The sequence below is a fragment of the Triturus cristatus genome, chromosome 7 (assembly GCF_964204655.1).
Source record: "Triturus cristatus chromosome 7, aTriCri1.1, whole genome shotgun sequence".
NCBI classification, from domain to species: domain Eukaryota; kingdom Metazoa; phylum Chordata; class Amphibia; order Caudata; family Salamandridae; genus Triturus; species Triturus cristatus.
The window spans coordinates 1,278,267,848-1,278,291,577 of record NC_140590.1 but is presented as its reverse complement, the minus strand read 5'-3'; the positions used below and the strand labels follow the sequence as shown (position 1 = coordinate 1,278,291,577).

At 46.2% G+C, this 23,730-nt stretch overlaps 1 protein-coding gene across 1 annotated transcript in view; it reads right to left on the bottom strand.

Moving 5' to 3' along the window:
- LOC146811825 (polymerase delta-interacting protein 2-like) overlaps positions 1-23,730 on the bottom strand; it is a 128,969-nt gene that overhangs the window by 58,779 nt on the left and 46,460 nt on the right. Inside the window, exons 3-5 of the mRNA XM_085618817.1 lie at positions 23,331-23,428; positions 23,157-23,244; positions 8,890-8,959 (exon numbers count right to left, since the gene is read on the bottom strand). Of these exons, the coding sequence (XP_085474943.1) occupies positions 8,890-8,959; positions 23,157-23,244; positions 23,331-23,428 (256 nt within the window). The remainder of the gene's footprint in view (positions 1-8,889; positions 8,960-23,156; positions 23,245-23,330; positions 23,429-23,730) is intronic.

Here is a 23,730-nt window from a genome sequence, read left to right as displayed (position 1 = left end):
TGAAGATTCCGTAGCATGCAAAAAGGGTAATATAACCAGGTGAATGTATCCAAGTGGGCTGCAGTTAGACTATACCAATCCTTTTCATTTTTAGTTATGGTATTAGTATGGTATTTGTGAATGCGTGTGTGTTCAGAAGTAGTGCGTGGAGGACTTAGGCTTTCAAGAAGTCTGTTCTTGTCACCTCAAAGTTTTTACCCAGGGTGGTTAGCACAGGTTCGAGGTCAGGAGAGCAAGGAAGTTCAGCTTTGAAGCCGGCGGGAATAGAAGGTCAACTTGGGTTGTCCAGTTAGCACTCTGTAGAAGAACTGATGTGATCTTTGCATTTTCTGCTTATGTGCCCCCATTGCATTTTGTATATTCTTGTACTTGAGTGCTCATTTTTCATTTATACATGTGTTACATTTAGTATTTATTGCACATATGGAAAAGGTAATGTTTGCTTTATTACAATTTGATACTGCATCAGTTATTCATTTATCTGCATTAATTTGATTTGTGTGTGGTACAATTTTGTGAAGGTGCAACAAAATTAATCTGCCAATTCTTCTCGGACGTCACTCATCACTAGGTCTGCCCTTTTCAAATTAATCAGAAAAGTGTAGTTTGGGAGACATGTATTACGCAGCTTCCTGGAAGTCTAGAAAATTGTGCAAGCTGAGCTACAAAACATCCTTCATGTACACCATCGTTTACTCAACTAGTTCGGCCTTATCAGCTCGTGGAAAGAGAAAACTAAGACAGAGCGACCTTCTTGAAGAGCAGAATAGGCTTGCTAGTCAGAAAAGGTAAGGAAGGGGGCTTGAGGCCACCTCAAGAGAGAGTCAGATGAGCACTTTTGGTGCAAAGACAGCCTAGCTAGGGGCTAAAAGGGAGGGTTTGGGACTGGTTCCATCTTTCAATTAAAGGAACTGCTACTACTGAACCATCATCATAATGCTGCAATTCTTTTAAATAATTTGCCTACAAAATTGCTTATCTAATATTGTGTTTCTAAATTGTTTTCATTGTTATAGTTACATAAATACAAATTATCTGCCCTAGATTATGACACTCATTTTAATAAAGTCTTTACAATTTCTAGGGAGCATTTCTTGTGTCTCCCCACCCATGGTAGCTTTGGAGCACACTAACAAATGGTCCTATAGCCTCACAGATCTCCTTAGATCGCACCATCCTCATATAATGTGCAGGTTGTTCATGTTTTACAGTGCTTTTGCCAAACGGTTTAGAGGGGGTCTACAACTGCGACGTATTTTGGAAAACCTGTGACACGTTTCAGAATGATCATTCAGAAGCTAGTGCCGAGAGTTTAGGGCTTGTTTAAAGCCATACACAAGGCCTCTCCTATACAGATCATGGGTGGAGACCCAGACTCATGAAGCAATGCATGTCCCACTTGAGGACATCTTTGGAGAAGTAAACAATCAGTGGCTAAGACCCCCAACAGCACCGATCTTGGTAGAGATGCCCGGATACCAACGCTTCAATTAGCTTCCATTAGCCGACAGGAGACGGGCCGCTGAAGGGGAGGAATGAAATGAAAAGAAATGATGGCAAGATACCAGCCCACGCGGGCAGAAGGCATGTAGCTCAGTAGAATCAGCAATTGTGAAGTAAGGTTTTCTCACAAAAGTGCAGGATTCAGCTCAATACTGCCAGACCCTGAAATCAGGGACACCTCCCTTCCACCAAACCGCGTAAATAATAATAAATTGAGGGCTCAATAGGGATAGAGAAAAGCTCCAGAGGCAGAAAAGAACAAGTTAATTACCTTCGGTAACGCTTTTTCTGGATGGATACAGTATCTGCCTGTGGATTCCTCACCTTGTGAATATCCCCTGTGCCAGCAACTTTCAGAAACCTTTGTATCTCTCCACGCCGACGAGGATCTCTTATGGATCACTGGATCCATAAGAGGACCTAGTCCGTGTGATGACGTCAGTTCCGCCCTTTTTTCCGTACCTTCGAGGCACGCGGACGGACCGACAACAATATATATATATACAGCATACACAGTACATAATATACAAACTAACACATACAGTGTGAAGGCAATGCAGGAAAGCAAAATAAATAACACTTCCTTTGTCAGTGAAAAATAAATTTGACACATCATCACTATTGTAGGTATACAAGGATGGACAACGGGGAGGCGGGTGGGTCAGTGAGGAATCCACAGGCAGATACTGTATCCACCAGAAAAAGCATTACCGAAGGTAAGTAACTTGTTCTTCTGATGGATACATCTGCCAGTGGATTCCTCACCTTGTAAAAAGATTCCCACAGCAGTCCCACTCCCAGAGGAGGGTGTCCATCCTTCTATACCAGAAAGTCCTGAAGGACGGAACGAGCAAAGTGACCCTCCCTCCTCACCTCGGAATCCAAACAGTAACGCTGCACGAAAGTGTGGAGGGAGGCCCAAGTTGGTGCCCTACAAATGTCCTCCACAGGAACACCTCTAGATAAGGCAGATGTAGAAGACTTTGCCCTGGTAGAGTGAGCCCTTATACCCTCTGGAGGTTCCTTACCGGCCAAAGAGTAACACATCTTGATGCACAAGATAATCCATCTGGAAAGGGTGCGCTTGTGCACCGCTCTGCCATTCCTGCAGCCAACAAAGCCCACGAAGAGCTGTTCATCCACTCGAAAATCCTTAGTCCTATCGAGGTAAAAGCTCACCGCCCTCTTAAGGTCCAAGCGGTGAAGCCGCTCCTCCTCCTTGGAAGGGTGATGGCGAGGATAGAAGGTAGGAAGGGTAATGGACTGCCCCAGATGGAAAGGAGTTACCACCTTAGGCAGAAAAGCAGCCCTGGTCCTGAGTACCATTCTTTCAGCATGAATGGTCAAAAATGGGGGTTTCGAACTTAGAGCTTGAAGCTCACTTACCCTCCTTGCGGAGATAATGGCAATGAGAAAAACTGTTTTGAAAGACAATAGCCTTAAGGGACAATTGTGCAAGGGCTCAAAGGGAGAACCCATCAAGTAAGTTAAGACAAGATTTAAGTCCCATTGAGGCACAATAAATGGAGTGGGCGGAAATTTGTTGGTCAAGCCCTTAATGAACCGTAATACAATAGGTGACATAAACAAGGACAGCTGACCCGGCAAGCAAAGGAATGCTGACAAAGCCGATAAATAACCCTTCACAGTAGCTACAGCAAAGCCCTGCTGAGCAAGAGAGAGCAAACTGAAGGATGTTGGATAAACGAGCCCTCAAAGGATCAATAAACTTCTCTCCGCACCAAAGGACAAATTTAGACCACCTATAGGAATAGATAGACTTGGTGGAATGACGCCTGGCAGACAAAATTACATCTACCACGTCAGGCGGGAGAGAAAAAGAATTCAGGTTGCCCCGTTCAATCTCCAGGCATGAAGATGTAAGCTCTGGAGGTGGGGGTGTAGTACCTGCCCCTCCGACTGCGAGAGGAGGTCTGCCCTGAGAGGGTGATGGAGCGGAGGGCACGAGGAAAGGGTGAGAAGATCTGTATATCACACCCTTCTTGGTCAATCCGGGGCAATCAATATGACTTGGGCCCGGTCTTGGCGAATCTTCCTCAGAACCCGAGGAATCAAGGGTATGGGAGGAAACGCGTAAAGGAGATGAGAGTCCCATCTCAACTGAAACGCGTCCCCCAAAGCTCCCTGCATCGGATACTGGAGACTGCAGAATGACAGGCAGTGAGCGTTCTTGTGAGTGGCAAACAGGTCCACCGGAGGAGTTCCCCACGTCCGAAAGACGTGACGAACCACCTCCGGATGGAGCCTCCACTCATGGTTGGCAGAGAACCGCCGACAGACTGTCTGCACGCACGTTCAGAACGCCGGCCAGATGATTTGCCATCAGACAAATCTGATGATCCTAAACCCTGGACCAGAGACGCAGAGCCTCTCTGCAGAGACAATGAGACCCCACTCCTCCCTGCTTGCAGACATACCACATCGTGGTAGTGTTGTCCGTCAGGACTTGAACAGACTGACCGCGTAGGGAAGGGAGGAAGGCCTTGAGTGCCAAACGTATAGCCCACAACTCCAAAAGGTTGATGTGAAGCAACCTTTCCTCTGGACACCAAAGACCTTTGATCTCCAGATCCCCCAGATGCGCACCCCACCCTAAAGTGGATGCATCTGTTATCACTGTGGCCACCGATGGAAGGGCTTTCCTTGAGACAGATTGCCCTCCACGCTCCAAGACAGATCCGCTGCAGCTTCTCTGGAGATCCTCACAGACTCCCTGAGATCTCAGTTGTGCTGATACCACTGCCTGCGGAGGCACCACTGGAGCGCCCTCGTGTGCCAGCGTGCATGGTTGACCAACAGAATGCAGGAAGCAAACAGACTGAGCAGACGAAGGACCTTCAGGACTGGAACGACCGCTCCATTGTAAAACAAAGGAATCATTTCCTGCATGTCGAGAATCCTTTGTGGAGGTGGGAATGCTCGACACACAGTAGTGTCCAGTACCGCCCCTATGAACAGGTTGTGCGGAGAGGGCACCAAGTGAGATTTGTGCACGTTTATTGAGAAACCCAATTTGTACAACAGCTGAGTTGTATCCTGCAGATGATGAAGCACCTTCTCTGGCGACTCTGCTTTGATCAGCCAGTCGTCCAGATAAGGGGAAGACTGGAATCCCCGACCTTCTGAGATGGGCTGCCACCACCGCCATCACCTTGGTGAAGACTCGAGGTGCAGTAATAAGACCAAACGGGAGGACCGCAAACTGATAATGTTGCGACCCTACCTTAAAACGGAGATACTTCCTGTGCGACTTCAGGATGGGGATGAGGAAATACGCATCCTGCAAGTCGATCAACACCATCCAGTCCTCCTGTTGCAGTGCTTGAAGAACCTGCGCAAGGGTGAGCATCTTGAACTTCTCCTGCTTCAGAAAAAGGTTCAAGATCCTGAGGTCCAGAATTGGACGCAGCCTGCCATCCTTCTTCGGAATCAGGAAATACCAGGAGTAGCATCCCTGACCCCTTTCCTGCTCGGGAACCACCTCTATCACACCTTTTTTTTTAGCAATGAAAGGACTTCCTCCTGCAGGAGAAGGTGGTCTTCCGAGCAAGCACCTTAGCAAGGAGGGTAAATCGGAGGGAATTCCCGAAAGGGAAGAGCATACCCATTTTCTACAAGATCTACAACCCAAACGTCTGTAGTGACAGATTCCCAATCTTGTAGAAAATGGGTAAGCCGACCCCCCCACAGGACCAACATGATCCAGAATGGTGGATCTAGGGCTGCTTTGCAGTGGCAGGAGGGAGGAAGAGGAGGAGGAGAGCAGACTACCTCGAGCACGACCTCTGTTCCTGCCCCTGTAGCTCTTATACAGGGTATTTTGCTGCTGCTGCTGAGGCTGCCTGTAGTTCCGAAAGGACGACCTCCCAAAACCTCTGTACCTCCTATAAGAGGAATCTCTAGGCTGTGCCTACAGGCCCAGAGACTTAGCCGTGGCTTTACTGTCCTTGAACTTTTCCCCGAACCGCCCAGACCCAAACGGCAGGTCCAGAAGCGTTGCCTGCACATCAAGGGAGAACTCTGAAGATTTAAACCAAGCACTCCTCCTTGTGGCGATCGAGGAGCCCATGATCCTGGCAACAGAGTCCACAGTGTCCAAGCCACTCTGGATAACCTGACGTGCAGCCGCCTGAGTGTCCGACAGGACTTCATTAAAATTCTGCCTGTCCTGCTCAGATAACTTAGGAGCCAGCTGTTTAGCAGAATCCATGAGAGCGTGGATATAACGGCCCAAGAGACAGATGGCATTTGTGGACTTTAAGGCCATTCTCGCCGAGGAGAACACCTTCTTGGCCGATAGGGACACAAAAAAGCTCAACCAATCACTAGGAAACTGTGGAAAGGTTTCAGAAGACTTCTTTGAGCAGGCAGCCTGAACCACCAGACTTTCAGGAGAAGGATGGGAAGTAAGAAAGTCCGGGTCTCCTGGAGCCGCCCTTTACCTTTTAGCAACAGACTTAGATACTGCCGGAGCCGACAAGGGCTTACGCTAAACCTCCATGACTGGCTCAGTGATGGAATCATTAAATGGTAGTAAAGGCTCTACCACGGTGGAGGGAGAATGCAGAACCTCAGTCAGGATGTTCGATTTAAATTCAGCAGTTGGGAGCTGTAATTCCAAAAGCTCTGCTGCTTTCCTTATGACCATGTGGTAAGGAGCCACATCTTTAGAGGGAGCATCAGTAGGAGGAGTAAGCTCCCATTCTAGTGACAAATCAAGGCCACTTGCTTCCTTAAGTTCCTCAAACAAATCATCTGACTCCATGAGCTCACCCTCTTCCATTTTTTCCACCTGGTACCTTTTCTCCTCCAAAATTCTCTCTGCTTCTCGCCTGGATCTAATCCTCAGAACCGGCGTCGGCGGCACAGCACACTACTCCGACGGAGCCGGTGTCGAACACGGATCCGGAGGAGCAGCCGGAGCCGAACGAGGTCGAGCCGGAGAAGGGAGCGGCGTCGATGGCCTCGGCACCGGGAAATGCAAAGACGGCGTCGCTAGAAAGAATGGCATAAATGGAGCCTGAGCGTAGGCCTGAGGGACCCCCAGATTAAAGACCAAGGGACCCGAAGGTGTTCCAGAGGGGTACCTCGCTCTCGAAAAGACGCCATACATAGCATTTAAATAATGCGATGGGTCTTGCCCCGGGACAGGAAAAGGGGGGTAAGGCTCAGACTGAGGCATTACCGTACTCGGGCCAATCGGCGCCGACAGTGGAGGCAATGGAGCCGAAGACTCATCAGGAGCAGGAGCCTTCTCCACCGGACCCGGAGAATGTGTCGGAGTCGGTGATGGAGCCGGAGAGCGCTCCAAAGAAGCCGCAGGCGAAGTCGGGCAAACAGGAGAAGCCGGATTTGACACAGAAGGAGAAGGAGCAAGTGAAGTCGATCTCGGAGCCTTCTCCTTCTCCTTATCCGAACGGCGCCGAGAGCCGTGCCTCTTCTTTTTATGTTTCTTCGACTTCGAAGCATGACCCGACGTCGACTTCGAGCCCGACCTCGATCGCCTTCGACCTCTCTTCTCCTTCCTCATTTTCGCTATAAATAGCTTAACTTCTCTTTCTTTTAAGGCCTTTGGATTCATCTTGCGGCAGCAAGAGAATCCCTTGACATCGTGATCCGATGACAGGCACCAGACACAATCCTCGTGTGGATCCGTAATGGACATGTGTTTACCACACTCTCTACACGGCCTGAATCCTGATTTCTTCATTGACATCTTAAAAAAGAAACAAGAAGAAAGCAGAAACACCAAGTAACCAGTAAAGCTACGGAGAGTCCCAGAAAACCGTTCGCGTAGACGGCGCGGAAAAAAGGGAACGGACGTCATCACGCCGACGAGGTCCTCTTATGGATCCAGTGACGTCAGTGGAGCCATGCTTCTGTGACGTCGTCCTCGTTGGCGTGGAGAGATACAAAAGTTTCCGAATGTTGCTGGCGCAGGGGATATTCACAAGGTGAGGAATCCACTGGCAGATGTATCCATCAGAAAGCATGCTATTGAGTCGACAAGAGCAAGACCTTTACAGGTTTCAGGAATGGGAAAGAGCTTCTCCTCACTGGGGCACATTCAGAGGCAATTGTGCTGTTACTCCAGAACTGCAATCTCCCCACATGCTTGGTAGTACACTATAGACAGTAGTGCAGGCTCTATAGACAGTAGTGCAGGCTCAGTAGAAGGGAGAGTTTGTTTGGAGGGAATATGTGGAAATGACGACAATACCAAATGGCATTATGGACTCAGACTACCCAGGAAGAGACCCTGTTGGTGTGAACTCCCTTAGGACCAGAATGTAAATAAGACAGAAAGTATTTGCCTATGCTGCCCTTCTGCTTAAGAGAAGAACCAAAGAGTAAAGTCTGCAGGAAGCCTCCAGAACCACACAGAGTAGGCCCTGCATGGTTTAAGGGCTCATTTTACAAGTGAGCAGATCTGCTGAAATAGTCAATGATGTAAGAGATGGTACAATTGCAGGGGAATGACACTGCTAGTAGGTTGTAGATAATGTTAAATAAAAGCAGTCACAGTATGCACCCAAAAAACATGTGGACAGTGCTTCGTGCATGGTTGTGCGAATATGCTGTTCAGCCAATCCATTTCCTGGTAAAGATAGTACAGTGAAGCACTTTTAATAAATGAGAGTAACTTAGAAGGGACGCCAAGGGAGTCCAATAGGTAGCCAAATCCACTGCAAAATAATTCAGGTCATTGATTCCTACCTTGGTGGAAAAGTGAGAATCCCCTATCCTATTTACCAAACATAGCGCCCTGGCTGTGGGCGCTCTGCCATGTCATAGCAGAGTGACCGTTTGCAAGCATGAGAGCATCTTGCATCAAAGGGTATGTACTGACATACATCATCATCCCTCCTTGGTTGCTGTGAATCTGCTGAATGCTCTCTGGGTAAGTTCACAGTGTGGGACAAGGAACCTTCTCAGATGAGAGCATGGTTCAGTTTCTTTGTCCTCGGAGTACAGATTTCCTGGTCTTGTGTCTTATCTCTGCTCAAATGATGCTAGAAATTTTGTGGTATACCTCTGGGGAATGAGACGGTCTTATGCTCTGATTGTGCTGGATTAAAGTAATTTGCTCCTTCACTCCCCCAGCTACAGTGTTCACCTTCGGCTAAAAGATAGTTGCATGATGATTGTTAATCACAATCAAGGCAGAAGTTAAAAGCCACTCCATTTCACCTAAACAGAAGACATTGGTAAAGGACCAAAGTCCCCTATTGCAAAGCAATACCTGTAAAAGTGATGCTGATCAGCTCCTGTACTCTTTTCATACCAGTGAAATATACAGAGCTTCCAACAAGCACATACAAAACCTCAACCTCTCCTAGAGGCACACAAGAGTTGCAGACTCACCAGGAATTGCATAGAGGGCCCGGCTGTCATCATGACTGGCAAGAAAAGTCACTGCTTCGGTCTGGGCTCTCTGCAAAAGAAGTACACGATGCTTAGTAGTACACCCCGACACAGAAATATATTACAAAAAGAAAATCGGAGACAAGAGGACAAATCTAGATCAGCATGCACACGTAGAGGATAGAGCGCTATGGACTCACAAAAAGGGGCTGGGAGGATAACACCATTTCAAAGGTAGTGGGTGATTTGGGGACATTCTGTTTGGATTTTGGAAACCAATTCTGTTAAGTGAGATGTGAAAGCATGCATGGTGCGGCTCAACTTCAGATAGACAGGGAAAAGGGATGGGGTGAGAGAGCACGAGAAGGCCTGGGACAGGGGAGGGTATGTGTGGGTGCAAGGGTGTATGTGCCTGCTCTCTCTTGCTCCCCTAAATGACTGAAATAGCAATAGGTTCCGCATATCAAGTTCGCTGCACATTGTGCGGGAGTGAATGCTCCAAACTTTGGAATAGCAGCGGATCCAAGCAATGTTTCCACTAATAATTTTACACTGTTTGTGGCAAAACGCGTTTTTGTGCAAACTTTTCGATTATGTGTGGAATTGAAAATATTGGTGAGTGACTATGCAAGCAATCACAGAGAACAAAACTATTACTTCATATGGTGTTAAGGGAAAGATATCCATTTCCGATTTTTAAATAACTCCTCAACAAACACCTGGGGAGGCCCTCTTTTGATTTTAACAGTCATACATACATACATACATGCATAATCTTTATTCAATTATAAAATACAATCATAAAAGACAAAACAGTTAAAAAAACTGCAATTGACAACCACACTTGCTTTAAAACCCAGAGAGATAACACACACAAGAAAGAAACTGTGGATGAATTTAAAAACTGTAATTACAGTAAAACCGGCCTTCATTAATTTTAAAATTGGTAGCAAAAACTTGTATTTAGAGCAAATCCTAACAATGTGTAAGGTGCAATTGACAGAGGCATTGTCACAATCACAAATGGGGGAATTCCGAATCCTTAAAACAACCATGATTAAAAAAGTCTAAAAGCGGAAATAGATTCTGCCTAAAATAAGTCAATAAGCATCGCTGATGACAAGTCATGTTCAAAGTCAAATAAGGTTCTAAATTACTAACAGTTTTCACTAAAATTGCATGTCCGATGGATAGTTTCAATTTTGCAGAGTCCTCCCGGTCCGCTGCCTTCTTGCCCATAAATGCCGCTACAACCCATTTATGATCAGAGCTAACTAAGCAGCTGGGATTAGCATATAAATCGGGCCTCCCAAAAGACATCATATTATGGGAGATATAAGCCAGGCATGGGATCAGAAAGGGCTTATCCAATTTGAAACAATCCTGCAATATTCATCTGTTAAAACCAAGATCTTCCTTTGTCCAAATTGATAACCAGAGTTTTACTGGGGGAAAGTCGGATCTGGTCAGTAATGTAACCTAATCCCAGTTCTTCATGGGCGATTTCATAGGGTACAATTTGTGGTACTCCCAGGAGGCCCCTTAAACATTTATTTTCCGCTACCTGTATGGGGGTGTCGGGGCCATAGCCCCATATTCCACTGCCATAACTTGCTAATAGGATGCACTTGGCCTCAAGATTTTCAATACAGATTTAATGTGGGCGAGACCCAACTGGTGAGAGAAATCGCCAATGCTAAATGTGGCTCTGTTAAAAGACACCGCATTCTGGGTTATGAGTGGGTGCCAGCTGACACCAGAATCCAACTGGACCCCTTAATATTTAAACATATCTACCTGACTGACGTGGTGTCCCTCTACAACAAATTGTTTGTGTTCAGCGGAACACTCTTCATGGCATGCGATTTTGTGAAGTTGGTACAAAGGTCAAGGCTGCTCATAAAATCAATAAAAAAGTTAAGACGGTTTTGTAAACCCCTGGCTGTCTGAGCAATGTGTCATCTGCGTAAAGCAGGGCCAGTATAGAACGGCCTTCTACTTTAGGGACATCCACAGCCAGGTCTGACAAAACATGGTCTATTTGATTAATATAAAATAACAAGCATTTGCAATGCAATAGGTCTCGCATTTACGCGAGTTTGAGCTATTGACATTGCAAATGGCAATGCCTTTTATTCATGTTTTCGTTTTTGAAACATAAATAAAAGGCATTGTCATTTGCAATGTTAATAGCTCAAACTCGAATAAATGCGAGACCTATTGCATTGCAAATGCTAACGGCTGTCCTGCAGTTCCCCCAGGGCACAAGCAGGCATCCACTTCTGTGAGGACAGCTGATCTCAGCAAAAAGACAGAAGTGGATGCCTGCTTGTGCCCCGGGGGGGACTAACAAAAAAAAAAAAAAACACACGAAGCGGCAGTTTGTTGCTATGGCAACAAAATGGCATGGGACTGTCCACAGTACCACGGACACTCGCATGCTGTTTGCAATGGACAAATGGCGAGAGCAGCCATCTTTGTCCATTGCAGACGTGTGCATGAGAGTCCTCGCAGAATTGATTCCAAAAGGTGCTCTCCTGGCTAGAGCAGCGCATGCGCTGCTTTCGCCAGGCGAGACCTAAAAAAATGGTGCTAAGATACAGCCTTGACTCCGAACAGTCATTTAGTTATGCACTGTAGAGGTTGTTGCCTGGAAGTTATGGAACAAATTCTATGCAGAATCTTCAGGATGTGAAATGGGTTGTGCTTATGAGGTAAAGGTTTAGTTCCCTTCATTATCAGTGAGCTACAATGAATAGGCGAAAGACCCCACCAAAAGCCATTTTATACTAAACAAAAAGGATGAGGTTTAGTGCAGTGCTAAAAATAGTGTTGAATATCTTCATGCGATACAAGTTTTTTTCTGAAGCATCAATTTGCTGTTCTGATACGGAACAGTTAGGCCTTTTTTTGTCAACTAGCATTTAAACTGGCTTGACAGCAGTGGTACCCAAAATAGTGTGCCACTGAAGTAGGCTAGTTTTTATGAGGCATGCACAAGTAATGCTAGATGCTCTGAGCAGAGCATACAATATTTCATTTTGTTACTAGAGGAGACTTCCTTCCCTGATCAGACTGATGCACATTTCCTACCGATAAAAAACATAAAAGTTGCCCAATACTGGGATTCAGTATTGGTACTTTCAATAAGGCCTGCTTTGATAGAAAAGAGTGAATTAGTGAGTGACTGAATCATAGAATTCAGTCCATAAAGAACTGCTCTGCCTCCTTGTACTCCAAGTTCAGGAGTGCCTTGGGCTGCTGTAATTGCCTGAATTGCAATGCCAAAAGACAGGGGTTAGATTTAGTGTTGCTCCATTCTGCAGGCTAACTGAAGGTACCTGTGAGAAAGTGGCTCTGTATATACTGTTCCCAAATAGGTACAGTGTGCACAGAGTCCACAGTCCCCAGAGGTTTGGCAGAGGCTAAAGTTAGATATAACCTTACTCTCTAAAGTGGTAGCTTGGTCGAGCAGTAAGGCAGTATCAGAGGACAGTGTAAAGCATTTGTTGTACACACTCAGTCAGCAAATGGTCTCACACACTCAAGAACTGAACTCTAGGCCAATGGTTTGTATTTAAAAATATGTGGTTTTATTTTAGAACCAACAATAGGTATCAAAATATACTTTCTCAGAATGAGATGCTTTAGTTAAATACTTTGCAATAGGCAATTGACTTTTGCATGTAATAGTTACAGTTTGTTGCAATAGGCAACACTATTTCAAACACAATAATACATTGAGCTCAATGGGAATTTTAAGTTATATGCAATGGATTACTTTCAGGATTACTTTTCTAACTCCAGGACTGAATCCTAGATTCAGTCCTGGGACAGTTCTTGGAAACAATCATCACCAACCCATTATGAATGGCATAGGTTGCCTAGACCTAAGCCAGTTTTATTCAGAATCTGTTTACTCCCACTACCCATACTCTTTCTCTCACTTGCCCTATGACGGGTATTATAAGGGAGCTTGGAACATCAGTGAAAAAGTTTCCCCCATACCGGTCCTCAGCAGATATTATGAACCTTACGGTCGCTATGACCATTATTGACATGGAACTCTCGCAGGGGCTGTTATCCCTTCTTTTGCTGGAGACCAATCTAATAAAAAAGATCTCGAAGCAACTATTGCTCCAGATAGAGATCCCCTCCAAATCATCCTGAGTTCCCATGCCCAGCAGCACAGTTTACAGCCTCCTTCAATCACCCAGGATGCCAACTCTCTTCCATTGCCTTCCTCACACAACTTGTCCCAGGTTACTCCCAATCTTCTTAATCCTCCTATAACACAAGATGCAGCTACTGATATCCCTCCTCTTAGGATCTTAAATTGGAATGTAGCTGGCCTCGCCAGCAAATTAGACCTCCCTTATTGGAATTCTTTAATAATGTCCTATAGTATTTGCATCTTTCAGGAGACCTGGGCCACAGAGCCGTTCCATATGGTTGGTTATACTACCTTTTTCATACCGGCCATCCCATCTTTGACAGGAAGAGGACGCCCTTCGGGTGGCCTACTGATCAGGGTTAACATTTCTCTTGGGTGTATTACCAGGCAGGCCCTTATTGTCTCCCCTGATATTTTAAGACTTACTCTTAAGGGAGCCCAGGGAAGGAAGTCTCTTGACATATTCAACGTCTATGCTAGGGGCCTTAGTGGAGGAGCCTTATCACCTGCACTCGTACTTCTTGAGGATGAACTACGCAAGTGTCACCATGCATCTCACGTATTGGTAGCAGGAGATTTTAATTGCTCCTTCGAGCCCCTTGCCTCAGCAGATCTCCCTGATCTATTTGAGGACGACGCTAAACGAGGCATCCCGATATTATCATTGCCTCCTATCAAGAGATGGACTAAATCAGTTGTATTTCTGAACACCATGACTCTGGAGTTTGGGCTGAGGGCGGCAAATGGCAGAACATCTTCTGATCCTCATGGCGTACATACCTACAATAGGCCAAACCACACCTCAAGGATCGATTATATACTTCTCGATCTTAAGCTTTGGGTGTACATGGTGGACATGGAAATAATTCCCTCTTATGATAGCGATCATAACCAGCTATCTCTCTCTATTAAATCATTATGGGAGGAAGCACACGGTTCCTTGTTCCTACCAGTAGCTAGTTCTCTGCAAACCTCTGAGGTATGTCCTACCAATTGTGAGAGGCGCCTTAAATGGCGCAAAGTAATGCTGGACGACGGTAAAATCGAATCAATAAGGTCAATCTTACATGCCACACAAATTGAACTGGCCTCATCAATCATCTATGAGTCTGCTTGTGTTAGGGTTCCAATTGTTTTCCAAGATAACATCTGTAAATTGGGAAACTTATTCCGAGTACGCGGCCCACCGAGTGGTGGGCCCAAGCTCACCCCTAAGGGCGGTTGGTACACGCACAGTTGCAGGATTAAGAAATCTGCCCTAATTGTGGCCCTTAAAAGTGGGAATGCATCTATGATCCAGAAAGCTAGGAAGGATTACAAGATCTCTGTCACTAATGCCAAAAAGTCTTGGGAGGAACAGTTTTGGCAGACTTTAAGGGAGGCCTCCCTTAAGCGCAATCCTGGTGCCTTTTGGGATACAATTAGATCTAAGAACAGACCAGCCCACGAACTCCTGACATGTAACATCACTAGCATAGCATGGTACGAGCACTTTCTCAAATTATACTCCTCTCGTTCCGAGACTGTGGAGAAGTCTTTCTTTGATGGGACGCTCACTCCTGTGGACGCTCCGATCACTGATCCTTTCTCTGATGGGGAAGTGCTCTGTGCTATCCAGTCCATTGTCCCGCAGAAGGCAGCGGGTCCGGATGGTATCCCTGGCGATGTCCTCAAACTCTATCCATCTAGATGGGGGAAGCTTCTTTCTACCCTAATTAATGCCATCGCCAATGGTGCTCCGGTCCCCGAATCCTGGAAGGGGGCCGAGGTTGTTCCCATTTTCAAAAAGGGTGCTAGAGACGATCCAGCTAACTACCGCCCAATTAGCCTGATCGACTCATCTCAGAAGGTCACCGGGAAAGTGATTCTGGAGAGGATTTTAACTTGGGCGAATGACAACAACATCCTCTCAGACTATCAAGCAGGATTTAGGGTCGGGACAGGTACCATAGGACAGGTCTTTAGATTGTTCCTCATCTATTGGAAGGTCGTCCTTCTCGGAAAGGGCAGTCTCTATCTTGCCTTCATAGACCTAAAAACAGCATTTGACCTTGTCCCTCGAGACTCTCTCTGGCGTGTTTTGGCCAATATGAATATTCCTCCTTACTTGTTGGCTTTGTTAATAAAACTCCATGACGGCAATTATGCCCAAGTACGTTGGGGCCCACAGGGCCAGAAAACAGAGAGAATTCCAGTAAACAGGGGCGTCCGTCAGGGATGTGTTCTTGCTCCCACCCTTTTTTCACTTTTAGTGAACGGCGTAGTGGATCATTTGTTGAAAGTCCCTGCCGATGCACCATCCCTGGCGGGCGAACGTGTTCCAACTCTCCTGTTTGCTGATGATACTCTCCTGTTGTCCAAAACACCCATGGGCCTGCAAACTCTTCGATAGTTTTCAATCCTTCTGTAATGACAGAGGTCTTATTATAAACACCACCAAAACAAAATATCTAATTTTGAATCCCCCTAAAAAATTAGGGCGGCCTCCAGTCTTAAATGCAGTTTCCCTTGAAAGGGTAAAAGAGTTTGATTATCTAGGTATCCGCATTACAGACACTATGCGTTGGTCATCTCATCTACAAAAGATGCTTTTAACCCACAAGAGGGTCACTGGTGCCCTTCTGAGAGAACATTGTTCCTCTACATCTAGGCCAATAGCCCCAGCTCTGGATATATATAAAGCAAAGGGCGTGAGTTCGGCACTTTACGGTGCCGAACTATGGGGCTCATATAACATTGATGAGCTTGCTAGATCGGATTCCAGTTTCTATAGGGAACTGATGGCACTCCCGCAGAGCACTCCTATAGTGCCCTTACTAATTGATCAAGGGTGCCACGCGATGAAAGACTTGGCAAAAATACGCCCCTTGCTCCTTTGGGCCCGGCTTTGGCGGCCCCCCGAGCTAGCCAAGTATGCGGAAGGCTCATCAGAAATACTGTCTATGCCCTGTTGGATTAAAATCAAATGGCTGAAATATGTAAAGATCCTGCTTTCTGACCTTGGCCTTAAAGATGCTTGGGTAAATAGAACCTCGCCCCCGAAAGCAGAGCTGAAAAAATTATACTGGAGTTGGGTCATTGCAAAAAGGAACTCCAGTTCTCAATTCGGCAGATGCACCATCGAGTTCCTTATGCTCAAAGATCAAGCCTGTTTTGAGCCTTATCTTGACACTATCCAGAAGCCATTCGACCGAGCCCTTTACTTCAAGTTTAGGGTCGGTACTCTCCCGGTGCGTGAGCTGACCGCTCGATGGAAACCACCTTTCCAAACTTCGCCACTCTGTCCTTTCTGTGAGACCAAAGTTGAATCTATTGCACATGTCCTATTTGCATGCCCAGAATATAAAATCCCAAGATCTTACTGGCTAAAACCTCTATGCAGAGTCCTGGGCACACGCGACCACCTCACAGCATTGCGCATCCTTAAATCAGACACGCGATCTCTATATGCTTGCGCTCTATCGAAATTCCTGAGATGGTCCTGGCTTTTAAGAGCTAAAGCCCTTGTAGCCCTCAACTAAGTAGCCTGATTGTTTTTACTGTTTGCTTGCATTCCTGTTTTATATTGTCCTATTTATATTGTCTATATGTATTTTTAAATCTTCTGTACATCTTGGGAATATGACGACATACTCATATGACCTGTCCCTCGGTCTCGCTGGTTTGTTCATGTTATACTTGTATGTGCTTTTTAAGATATTTTTTATCGAAATAAAGCTTATTTCATCATCATCATCAAGTGAGTAAATAAGTTTTAGTTACTGTTGTGATTTTTAAGCAATATTTTGCTATTTTAAAAGTTGACAAACTTTTTCTAATCAAATTACCAATGTTATCATATGGAAGGAAATTCACTTAGCAGGCAAGTAGGGTTATGGTTACTTTTTCTAGGTCAGTGTTGGATCCAGCACAAGTGTACCACCTGTAAGCAGTTGAGAAACTGCGTTTAAGTTATACAGGGGATTTTTAACGAATATTTATAAGTTTGCAAAATCGACACTTGAAGACATTTCACAGAAAAACAGTCAATGGTTTCCTATGGAAGAAAATTCAAGTTACGGGTAAAGTATGTTCTCGTTACTTTTGTAATCCAGTGCTGGGCTCCTAGGCTCAGTACTGGGACATCTATTTAAAATAGGTAAGTAATTACATTGTTATCGTTGGCACGATTTTTAAAGAATATTTGTAAGTTTCAAAAATCGACACTTAGAAACTTTTTCAGCAAAAAGCAGGCAATGACATCCTATGGAAGGAAATTCAAGTTACTGGCAAGTACGGTTAAAATTACTTTTCAGGGTCAGTACTGAGCTACAAGAATCAGCACTGAGGTCTCTCCTGATAACAGGTGAGTAAATCGGAATTCGTTGTTCGGCTGATTTTAGATGAATATTTTAAAGTTCCAAAACTCCACACTTAGAAGAATTTCCAAGTGAAACCAGTCAATGTTAGCCTATGGAAGAAAAGTGAGTTATCGGCTTTTAGGTAAGTACTCGACTGGCATAGTTAAGGTTCTGGGCATAGACTCAGGGGTCTCCAAGGGTCAGGTAGGTACAGTTGGGACACCCTCAGCGGCACAGGGGCAGCCGGGTGCAGAGGTAGTTAGGCTCAATGTTATCCAATGGGAGGCAGGGGGCCTTCGGTTGGTGGCTGCTGGCGAGCAGGCCACGCGGCTGTGGGAGCTGGGCTCCTGGTCACTTGCTCAGGGCAAATGGGGAAGTAGATTAGGACATAGGTTGCACTGCCAGGGGCACTCGGGCGGCTGGGTGCAGGGTGCTTCTGAGCCGTCGGGCGCTCAATGTTATTCAATGGAGATCTTGGAAAGTGAACAAAGGCTCGGGGACGGAGGATCTTCAGGAGCGACCAACACTTCGAGGGGTAAGTTGGGATCTTGGAGGATAGGTAGGCACCCAGGAGTTGGGGCCGTGGGGCGCCGGGGTGTCTTTTGACTTCGGAAAATCTTACCCCCTGCTGGTCGCGGTTGGAGGGGTCCCTGGTTCTGAGGCTGCAGGCGTCATCTGGGTCGTCGAGGAGGGTCCTTGGGCACTGGATTCCAGGTCAGAATCGCCGGGGGGACGTCCTCAGGGTCTTTCTCCACTCGGGCACAGGCCGGGTTCGGCGGGTGCAGAGTGTGCTGGATTCGCGGTTCCTGGCTGGCACCAGGGGTATTGCGGTTTGAGCAGAACCACTGCTCGTGGGAGTCCCAGTCTTGGTAGAGTCAAGGTGGTCAGGTCCTCCGGGGTTTTTGAGGTTGCTGACCACGGAAGGCGCCGGAGTTCCACAGGAGCAGGTTCAAGGATCAACAGGCCGGTAGGGCTGGGGCCAAGTCAGTTGGTGTCGTCCTCTTGTTAGCAGCTGTGCGGCGGGTCTTCTGGGTTCTTGATCTTCTTGCTTGTTTTCGAATCGGGATCTAATGAAGGAAGGTTCAGGGTGTCCCTAAATACTGAATTTAGGGGCGTTACAGGTAGGTAAAGGGCAGGGACCACTGGGTCCCTGCCCTGGGGTGGGTACACCCCCTATCCTGCCACTCTCCTGTGGGAGGGAGGCAGTGACCTAGTCCTGATTGGGCAGGGCTTCCCATCTTCAAGGTGGCGAGAGCCCGGGGACGTGCTTCACCTCGCCTCCCCCACCTGAGGGGTGGGGTTGGCAGAGGCTGGCAAAGCCCCTGTCCTTCCTTGGGGTTTCCGGCCAGTCCTCCCGCCAGAGAAGGAGTGGAGAACTGGTAGGGGCCAGTTGCTGGGTACAGCAAGTGGCTTGGAGAAGCTCACAAAGGCGGAATGCCTTTGAAGCTTCCCCTGCCCATCCTGGGGAAGGAGACTTCGCACCTCACCCAAGATGTGCATTGTTGCAGGCCCAGGAGAGCAGATGGCTCTCTACCCAGGGGTCCAGCAACATGTCTGCTGTGTGGCAGCCTAGGCAGCCCCTCAGACAATACGTGGATTGTAGGCTAGGTTCAGGGGGCATCTCTAAGATGCCCTCTGTCGTGCATCTTACAGTAAACCCCACACTGGCATCAGTGTGGGTTTATTGTGCTGAGACGTTCGATACCAAACTTCTCAGTCTTCAGTGTAGCCATCGTGGTGCTGTGGAATTCGTGTTGACGACCTCCCAGCACCATATACTCTTAATGGCAGCACTGCACTTACAGTGCCCAGGAATGGACCTGGGTAGTGTAGGGGTACAGGGCTCATGCACCTGTGCCCACACCACTGGCATAGGGCACCCAGCTAGAGGGGTGACTGAGGTATGCCAGGGCAGTGTGTGTTGTGGGCATGGCACACAGGGATGTGTGCCATGTCGACTCTCTGTTTTGTTCTGCACCCAGACACTCAGCCTGCAAAGACAGTGTGTGTGTTTCAGGGTACAGGGCCTCTAAGGGTGGCACAATAAGTGCTGCTGCCCTTAGTGGCCTTCTCTCGTCACAAGGCCCTGGGCACCTAGAGTAACATTTACCAGGGGCTGACATGTGACCAGAGATGCCAATTTTGTTTTGGCTGTTAGGCAGTTTTTAGGGAAGGAACACAGGCCCTGGGCACCTGATAGGCAGGAGCCCAGGGCACAACAAGGAAAAGTGCATCAGTTATCAGGCAAAAAGTGGGGGGAGGGGGGGGGGTTACTGCAACAGAAACCCACTTCCTTACAGTACCTCACAACGAGTTCTAAAAGTGAACAAAGCGAGATATTTTTGAGGGAGTGCACGGCCGCTTTAAGGTAAGAAGTCAGTGCATTTTGGGTTTATCAGAACATCTGCAAACCCAAAATCTTTTACCATTAGTTACTTACCCATTTACTTTTCACAACTATGGTCACCTCTATTAAATGCTCATGTGAGTTCTTAAGAAGGTGTGCTTTTACTGCCAGAAACAGAATGACAGTGCATTGCTATAATGTGTCTTCATACATTCTTCCAAATAATCAATTCAGGATGTATTTGATAGAATTTTGTTTTCATAGGCTCAATTACTGGACGAAAATATTAAATTGTGGGTGGAGGGAAAATCATGTTTTGGGTAAGAACATTTTTTTATCATGGCACCAGCATAATGATTCAGTTTTGACATACAGAACTGTTCTGTTGTAAGCTGCATCAATCAACAAACAGGATGTATTACTCTTTCTGGTAACGTCGGATTGATTGGATTTAGTACTTGCAAGTCATTAACTTGGTGCAGAAGAAAAGACCCCAGATAGGTGTTCCTGTGTTGGAATTTAGTTTCAGGCTGCTCAATAGGAAAGTAAACATGAATGAGACTGAATTGTTACAAACAAAGGATTGTGCTGCAGGGTTAGTCCATATGTAATGTAAGCTGTAATAAAGTTGGATAAGCCACTGAGTCAGATACCTGGCTTTACTCTTGGTTCTCATGTTAACGCAAGCCAAAAATGAACAGAGCCTTCATGTGGCTTCTAAATCCCACCATCTTACTGCAATCACCTGGCACCTCTTCTGCCCCTGGCCCTCCTCCGACCCCGGCAGCTCAGGAGGTGCTGCAACGTGTTCATTTTGTAGATGTGCTGAAAGTGAAGGCCTAGCCAGAGTGCTGTGAAAGTGCTCAGAGAAGATGTTATGCCAACAATTTTTCTTTGATCAATTTCACAGCACTTTGCATTGTTTTGACACGTAGCCCATCCAAAAATCTGCCTCCGGCCCAGGATTAATGAAACAAAATGGTTACTTGACAGTAGGAGCAGTTTTGAAGCTTGTAGAATTTTCTGTGAGTGGTGTTTTTCTATTTGGCATCGAGGGCTCTCCTGGCGCCAAAACTTTGCCTTTGTCCCTCGCAAGCACTTGCTAGCGTTGATGGCTTTGTAGATGTCTCATCAGTGTAATTTGGTCAGGACTCATGTGTCTCTCTGGTCTTGTGCCGACATTCGGTTGGTGGGTGTTTTGACGCCGAGGCTGCCTTTGAGGACCTTGCGTTCGAGGACTTAGCGTTTATGCCTTTCGGTGGTTTTGTTACCTTTTACCGTTTCCTCTCAGCATCCTTCACCGCCTTCTTCTCCTCTTGTCTTTTTTCAGCTTTGGTTGCGGAGTCTTCAATGTCAGACTCCTCTCCTCGTGTTGTTTCGGTCTCCACAACATTTTCCTCTTCGTCACTTGATAGCCCGAGGTATCTCAGAGATTCCTGCGTCTTGCGAGTGCTAGGCATGTCCTCTGTCGGCGTCATAACTGAAGTGTTTACGGTACAAACACGGCGCAGGTCTCGCAGCCTTAGTCCTTTTGGTTCCTGGTAGGCAAAGGTTCCAGTTGGTTATTTCCCATGAACGTTTACCATCTCTCCACTCTTCATTCTTCGGCCACGTGGTCATTACCGGCAGGATACCCCATCGGGGTCTCAAAGGTGGCCCTTCTCCGTTACTTAGACCTTCTCGGGGCCTTCGGTGTTTTCCCATCTCCTTTCCTCTCTTCTCCGAAAATCTTCAGAAGTCCTACGTCGTGCTTCCAGACCCAGTGGTGGAAAAAAGAATCTGAAGATGCAACCACGCAAAAGAACTTCTGGAGCGCCGTCTGACGTCGCACAAGGGATGGACTTGACACCAAAAGGTGGTCAACAACGCTCACGCACAAAAAAACTACCTGTCCGGACCCCAACTACTAGATGGCGGAATAATGCTGGACCCAACCACTAAATGGCGTAATAATGCACAGCATGTGAATCCAGAAAAGAATTCCTGCTGCAAAACTGAAAAAAGGCCATACGGTTCGGGCTGTGTGTGAAAGTTTGCCAGCAGCGGATCTCTAAACGTTACTTGTTTCATGTGAACGCTGTATAATCTTCCACACCCTTGTTTTGCTAACAAGTTTAATTGTCTTCACTGAAGGTTTTGAGCCTCTCCTAAAATCAATTTTAGTTAGGTATTATGAAGCAGATGTTAACATTTAAATAGAGTACCCCACCATCCTTTGCCATACAAATATTTCCCATAAAGTCTTATTGCTTCAACTTGGTAATGCTTGTAATAAAGTGCATTTTTAACACTGTTTGTTGAAGAATTCAAGAGCAAGCATTACGCACTTATACAGTGGGGAAGAGAAAGAGATACCCATCTATTGGCTGAATTACATGACGAGAAACCAGGAAGCCACGGGTAAATTACTGTTTTCCCTCTTGGCCAAAGTGTGTGATACCACGGAGTTACCATATTTCACTCCTCCTCCATTATTACATTTGAGGAATACCTGCGAAAATATCAATTCAGGTTGTGTGCCAAACAAAAAATACTCTTGCAAATATTTGGTAGATTATAACTTTGCTCCATTAAGAAAATGTTCCTAGCCAAGTGCTTCATTTCTAAAATTATAAGTGACAGGCCCAAAGTTCTGTTCAGCAGCCCATGGGTGGCCTATCAACGATCGGGTGCAGAATACCAAGATTGCATAGTCTTAAATTCACCTCATGACTCTTTGATCCACCTCCATACACTCCCTGCCACTTTAAACAAAGATGGCCTGCATGTTTTCGTGGAGAGAAAGAGAGAAAAGGAGAAAGACCAAGAGACAGTCAAAGAATGAAGACAGGAAAGTGAACCAGAGAGTGAAAAAGAAACTTAACGAAAAGGAAAATAAAAGTGAATGAGAAAGATAGTGAAAGATAAAGTGAATGAGTGAAAAAGAAAGTTAAAAGAGTGAAAACCAGAAGGAAAAAGGTATTTGGGTGCGTGCATGTCTCGGTCTCACTGCCATTTATGGGAAGGTGCACGAGTACGCAGTCCAGAGCGAACATACGCTACAGGTCAGCAATGCTGTCCCAGCACAGAGGTACCATGAGGCATTTCAGGTCAGAAATTACTTTTTTCAGTACAGCTGTATGGCAGTCCACTTGTGGCAGTGAGGGCTGTGTTGCAGGTCAATTGGCAGAGTGGAGCACGTTCCCCAGTATAGAAACAGCAGCGGGTCAGGGTTGTCAGATACACCGGCTGAGCTTTATTTGAGACTTATTGCTGAAACAGCAGGTGTGCTGCAAGACAGACTGATGTACAAAGGCGGAGGGGTGTATGGTTCAGGTAAGACAAAACATAAGTGTGGTAAAAGTCATGATTAATAGAGATGTGCAGTTATGACAGTACTGGCACAGATAAATGCAACTAAACTCACAATGTGGGGGCAGTCACGGTTGTCCACCAGCACCTGGTAGTATGGATGCGTTTTGCCTTTCACCTCTTTAGTAGCGGTCTTTTCAGAACTATGAAGAAAAAAAACACACATGTGAGAAGGCAGTAGCTCAACTAGGGAGTCTACCCCTGCACCCATTTCTGCCCAACTACTCACTTGGCCCCATTGGCAGAAGCAACATCTCTATCATAGAGGCGTGCGAGCCACGGGAACAGCACCACACCACGATATCCGAACACCTTGTGGAGAAAAAGCTGTCAAGTGGGAAAAATTCAGGAAAAAAACAGAATTAAAAATTGAACACAACAATCTTCAGATACAAGCAACCCATCTTAAAATAAATGTCACAGTGCTAGAAGGCGATTTTAAAAGAATTTCCCATAAAAAAGCAAGAATGTCAGTATGAGGTTCTAGTGATACAGCACCCACAATGACAGTTTTCAATGATTGCAGTTGTTCAATGGAAACTCTTCGTAGATACTGGTAAGTGCGGTTATTAGATTTAAATGTGAAATTCTTGATTCTCTAAACCTTAAGAATGAAGTGAAACATATGG